General features: G+C 31.9%; 1 protein-coding gene across 3 annotated transcripts; it reads right to left on the reverse strand.

Moving 5' to 3' along the window:
- Positions 1-564: 564 nt before the first annotated feature.
- Positions 565-5,997, reverse strand: LOC132730839 (protein unc-93 homolog A-like). 3 transcript variants are annotated; one of them, XM_060716889.1, is made up of 5 exons: positions 5,817-5,997; positions 4,166-4,217; positions 2,629-3,532; positions 1,586-1,853; positions 565-1,045 (listed from the first exon to the last, which is right to left on the reverse strand). In XM_060716889.1, exons 3-5 carry the CDS (start codon positions 3,466-3,468, stop codon positions 771-773), a joined length of 1,383 nt encoding a protein of 460 aa, XP_060572872.1. In that variant the 5' UTR covers positions 3,469-3,532; positions 4,166-4,217; positions 5,817-5,997; the 3' UTR covers positions 565-770. The 3 variants fall into 3 exon arrangements, with proteins under 3 accessions (XP_060572872.1, XP_060572893.1, XP_060572883.1); XM_060716910.1 differs by lacking the exons at positions 4,166-4,217; positions 5,817-5,997 and adding an exon at positions 3,877-3,900; XM_060716900.1 differs by lacking the exons at positions 4,166-4,217; positions 5,817-5,997 and adding an exon at positions 3,624-3,818.
- Positions 5,998-6,226: the final 229 nt, after the last annotated feature.

A 6,226-nucleotide genomic window follows, 5' to 3' on the forward strand; every position in this document is an offset into this window, starting at 1 on the left:
AACGACCTTCACACTGAATTGTTATATTATACATTGTATACGTTTGATCATTCTATACTATAATCAATACATTACAGTTTTTAATACTTTGAAATAGATCATATTATTACATGCTTTTCGGTGGTTTATAGAAATATATCAGTGATATAAAACTGGTAATTTCACTGTTTGAAACAGTGAAATTACCACTTTGATAATTTCACTGTTTTGAATTTAAGCCCCTTACGTTGTTTCAGTGAAATACCAGCGTGCACAGTACTGGGTACCAACTTAATGACGTGACGTCGTAAATGACGTCACATTGTATTATTATTTGTCGCGCTTTTCATTCAGTATTAGGTTAAATGTCTTTTTAAAACGTTTCTTTGCATATAATAAAAAGAAAATTTGTTTAGTTTAGTGTAAGATTGAAATATATTTCACCTTGTGAACACCAAAAGTTCATATTTCACAGTTCATATTTCACTCGTGGCTGCGCCACTCGTGAAATATACCTTTTGGTGCTCACTCGGTGAAATATATTCCGATCTTACACTGAACTAAACAAATATCCTCTATTTCACTATAAATGACGGGAATATTGATAGAAAAATAACACGAATCATGTACAGATATATAACTATGTAAATATTCAATCTTGAGCATAATCTCAGGCGTTTGATCAGGCAGGAAAAACATATTGACTAAATTATATAAAACTCTGAAAATATTGATTAACAAACGTTGTAAAATTTATAAAAAAAAATTACAAGTGCATTGTGTATATATATTTAGTTCGATGACGCATTGCTGTCTGGATCTAACGAGTTTACTTCCTCGGTCATCATCTTATCTTTACTAGTTGGTTTTCTTTGTTTAACTCTTATTTCTACAATTAGATATAGACACATTGATACCATGAGTAACACTATGGCAATTATCAATTTTGTTGACACACATAGAAAGTTCCCATACACGAATGTCAACGTAAATCCTATAGCTTTCCATGTATGGTAGTTGGCAAAAGCAGAGTCTTTCTTTTCTGGGAATAACAGAGCAATCAACGCTGAAAGAGAAAAAAAATCTGTTAAGATAAAAATTACATAGTCTATATTTTGTCGTCTGCTGAAGTTATTTTAGAATAGTTTCGGTTTGGCGCCTATTTGTAACATATACCTCATGCTACTTAATAAATTGTTATCTGTACCATTAACTTGCTGGGTTTCCTTAATTAACGTGTCTGGCATTCATTTAAGGAAATGTTCATTATCAATTTTTGAGATATCCAGATAAAAATATTAAGTTACACATGTAAAATGAATACGTTTCTCGGTCCGACTTTGGTTTGGTTCTATAATAGTAGCAAAGGTTAATCATTATATACTTCAGCTTAGGTAGGGGTCACACCGCTCGCATATTTATCTTCTATGATATGCTAAAATCTTCTTAATTCAGCAGACGATAGTAAGCATGTTAATAAGTTATTTTGTCTCTATTCAAAATGATGTAAACAATTTTAGTCAGTGATTCCAACGAGCTTATGACGCACGCAGACAGATTCTTAAATGTGAAAACTGTTTTGATATCATATAAAAGCAAATCTCACCATTTGACTGTATTTGCCAAATACCTTCCGCAACACCCCAAATAACAGGCACCAAAAAGATGAGGAAAATATTCTCTGAACTTGGATTCCAAACATACATGGTTATCAATACTCCGAGATTAACCAGACCAGCAATGGTGAATAGAATATATCTTCCCGTATATTTTGAGATCCGAGCGACAATAAGTGCGAATACTGTAGTAGATGCGCCGTAAGTTGCCATGACGAAACCAAGCTTCTGTATTCCTAACGGACAGCTGATAAATGACTGAAAAAAACAAACAAATAAAAATAAAATCATTAGCAATTATCAAGGGCAATAAAAAATAAATAAACGCATATCAAAACTATTCTATGTGTGTCAATAACTCCTGAAAATGCACAAATATGATAACATATTGCGTCAGGCCTGATGAGTGAACTTTAATTATTGAGCATTTGAATCTATTATTATGGTCTAAAATTTTTGTTCTGGGCAAATACATGTATCTTTAATGACATTTTTGTAACAGGCCTTTTACATAACTCTTGCCTTCATCTGAAGTTTCCTGTGAGTCATGGAAAGAGTTGAAACTTGATGATACAGAAAATATGAGAATAGAGATCGGGAAAAACGGAAAAACCCTCTCCATATAATACTAAAATATTAACGCTATGCCAAAGCAAACTAAAATTATATGGTAATGACATTTATATGATACATATGAATATAAAGAGACATGCTGTATACAATTGTAACAAATTACTATTATTTGCAGTGTTAAAAGTTTATTATTGAAACATGTATATAAGTATCATATTGGTTGTACATTCAAATTTTAAACATCCTAGTATAATGTCGCTACGTGTATTCTAAATTTAGATTTTACTTTAAAGTTGTTCCCTGTAAAAGATTGTTTTACATACATGTGTATTCTGTTTATAGATTTAAGAGAAGTGAACAATTACTTTTGTGTATTCAGTCCAAAGGATTGCCTTTTCCTGTAAAATTTTTTACATACGTATACTTGTATACTGTTTATAGATTTAAAATGAATATTTACCTTTGTATAATCAGTCCAAAGAATTGCTTGTTCCATAGCCATGAATATTATCAGCGGTATGAGAAAAATCAAATTTAAATCTGTCAGACCTTTTCCACATGATGCTAGCGATTTCAAAAGATTAACTTTCTGTTTCGATATCACCTTTTGAACAGGTGGCAAGAAAACAGAAGTGAGAACCACTCCAAAAATATCTAGAGCCAAAAATATGCCAAGAAGAATATACACAACGTGCCGCTCTGGCTCTTCAATTTTGGTAGCATTTACCGCCATGGGACAATCGTCGCTGCCACAAAATGTTTCCACTGTTTCATTACTGGAGATGCTGCTGTTGTAACGTCCCTGTTGTAGAACTAAAGATGATATAAGATTCCCCGTTATTTGTGTGGTTTCAAACATTGCAAAGAAAATTCCATTGAATTTGCTTAGTACTGCATGCCCATCTTTTGAAGTTCTTCCTGCGTATGAATAGGCCATGTCGGATAGATACACGCTTTGTGATGTCCACATTGGTCCTGCTGTTAAACCTAATAGCACAGATGATGGAACTAATGTCGCAAAAGTTGGGTAAAAATTAGTTCCTATATAAATCACGTGACATATAAATGAAATTACTAACACTTTTTTCTCACCAAAAACATTTATAATAGCAGGTGCTAGAATTCCAGAGATTATTATACAAGCGTACATACATGACAGAGAAATTAGTCCAAGTCCTTGCTCTTGATTCAAACTGCTTTGAAGATTTTGAATTGCTAAGTAAGCAGTGAAAATAGCTGTAAATGCGCCGGACAACACCAGCGTATTTCTGAATTCGTTCTTGGTAGATGACGTTTCCATATTTTTAATCGAGTTCTTCCTTACCGCACGAGTTTTCTTCAAATACCAGTCACTATTTCAATTTCTGAAAAACAAATAATACTTGATATTTAATTTCTTTTAACTAAATACACTCAAATACACCAGGTGTGTATCATATAATATCGCCAATGTACCTTGTAGCGCGTAAAATCCGCTTGTACAAATTTATTTCTAACCGGAACCACGTGGTTTTTATCTTTGTTTAATAGGACGGTTTATATTTATATATTTTACTAGTAACATGCAATATATACTCCTATCCTAGCTAATAAATATAAAAGTGAAGTAAACGAGCGTTAAACACAAAAACTAATGTATTTATTTCAATAGCTTTAACTCCACTGTGCTTATATATAATTACATGTACACGAACGATCAATATTTTACATTATATAGCGTTAAGCAGTGACTTTCGATCGTGGAACACAATACTAGTTGTCTACTAATGAAAGACGTGCAGTACTTTACGTTTAAAAAACTAGATTACAGTGTCAATAATCAGTACTGTTTTATTTCTGAAAGTGAAGAAATTGCACTGAACTATAGCATTGCTAAAATAAATACAACGCCGTGCCTGATACGTGTATTTTGACATTACATAAGCACAAGCTTGCTCATTAAAATATCTAAAACTTCCCTGACACCATAAGGCAGTAAATAAATTCTAATTCATTACCTTGTTTATATCCTGAAGCATATTTCTTAAATATCACCGTAAACATTGTCAGCTGAAAAAATGTAAACACACATTATATATAGTGGCTACACGTGTCTTTACGAGTAAAACTAACTGTTGGTTTGAAGGTCAATAATTAGTACATTATACTGGCTTACGCTGTGTAACATTTGGCGCAAGCTGGGATCGGCAGTTCTGAAGCATATGTCACACTCGATAAAAATAACAATAATAGCATGAATAACATTATATCAATTGATATATTCGAGATTTACCAATAATGAAAAACACAATATTATACTATAATACAACAAATTATCGGCAAGCACACAATGTATTGAATGTAACTGTCAACGATGAATAACTTATTTGCGAATTAAATCATTTTAGTAATGATTAAAGCATTATATATATCGAACTTTATATACTTATTTAAAACGACATATCAAAAATCGATTTTTACAGTTTTTTGAATATTATTATAATTATATAACGAACAATCAGCAAATTAAATTTTCATTCCTTTTATTTTTGCTAACAAAAAATGAAGATATATATGTCATGCAGGCCCCAACACACAAGTTCTTTAAATCAGATTAAGCTATTAAGCCGGAGGTTTTAACCTTAATCCTTATGCATTTACTGAAATTTTAACTTTCTTATTCTTTATTGTGGCACGTTCGCCAGATTCTATATAGTGTCGGACGTCTGACATTCACAATGGACTGTTGTACAAATTCAAATTGACATGGCTAATATGTTTAAGAATAATGTTGTACAACTGTCACTAACAACTGACTGTGTTTCGATCATTGATGCCGAGTTTTTAACATCATGATCAATGTATCAAGAGAATGACATTTTACAAACGAATTCAGAACAAAATCTTGGAATACCAGAAAAAAATCAGGTTTCAGGTTAATTGAAAGAAGTATAGTCCATGAGGGCATCTGACAGATAACATATAACAGTAACGTGATTAAACAATATTATATGACATAACAAAACTTTCAAAGGGAATACTATTAACAATGTGTGGAGGATATGGAGTCTGAACAACAATAAGACTAGAAAGTTATTAAAAACATTAGAAACATATCTTCTTTTTTTAAATATTACCAACTTAAATAAAGTCAATATATTGTCAAGCATGAAAACTTAGTTATTATGGACAAGCACTGTTGGCTGTTGTCCATTGCTTGTATCCGCTATTTCCGATATTTATGCACCGTGGGTTCGAATCACGTCAGAGACTTTTGATTCTTTTATGTGAGGAAGCTTTCCCACTACTCAGGAGTCCGCCCGCATAGAATAATGCACGAATGGGCACCAGGACTCCCCACTCCCCCACAAATAATGCTAGAAATTCGCCATATGATTTATGTCAGTTTGAATTAAAACTAAACAAAACAAACAAAACACTTTATTTATTCGACAAACACATTTGTTTGAGACAGCAATCCAGGTATTATAAAGAAATGCAGTACTATTTGCTTTTCTACGAAAGACATTTATTTCTTAAAATCGCCCTGTGAACTTGATATTAACTGAAAAGCCATATTTGTAGATATATAAAAACTTAATGTTATTTACACACATAATGAAGTTGCAAGTGTTTGAATCAACAATCAATTATTTAGAAATACGTTACCTTATATCCTCCTCAAAATTTGAAATACGTGTACAAGTTTAAACAAATGATCACTTTCATGGTATTTATATGCAGTTTGTTTCATTGTGTCCTTATTTTATTATGTATAATAAATGGGATAAAAGGTTCACTGCAAACTTTTTATTAAATTTTATCAATGATATACAAATTGAAGGCTGTCACAACACTTGTCTGTAAACCAAGTTTAACATGTCCTCACTTATATTATACAACCAACTACGAGAAGAAATATGAAGATATCAATATTCAACGCGTAGTTTCTCGACCAGGTGATGTGATAACGAATTAATTAGCATACGTTTATACAGTCAATATGTCGAAACGGAATATGAAAAAACACATATCCATTTATTGTGATCATCACATTCTGTAGCTCATCATAACACTCT

This window comes from Ruditapes philippinarum, unplaced genomic scaffold (assembly GCF_026571515.1).
Source record: "Ruditapes philippinarum isolate M1 unplaced genomic scaffold, ASM2657151v2 ctg275_1_1_1_1, whole genome shotgun sequence".
NCBI classification, from domain to species: domain Eukaryota; kingdom Metazoa; phylum Mollusca; class Bivalvia; order Venerida; family Veneridae; genus Ruditapes; species Ruditapes philippinarum.

Excerpts from the sequence above, each read along its gene's own strand:
- LOC132730839 (XM_060716889.1), bottom strand. The coding sequence starts at position 3,468 with ATGGAAACGTCATCTACCAAGAACGAATTCAGAAATACGCTGGTGTTG. Across the intron at positions 1,854-2,628 it reads TTTGGACTGATTATACAAAG|TCATTTATCAGCTGTCCGTT; the intron begins GTAAATATTCAT and ends TGTTTTTTTCAG. Across the intron at positions 1,046-1,585 it reads TTGGCAAATACAGTCAAATG|CGTTGATTGCTCTGTTATTC; the intron begins GTGAGATTTGCT and ends TTTCTCTTTCAG.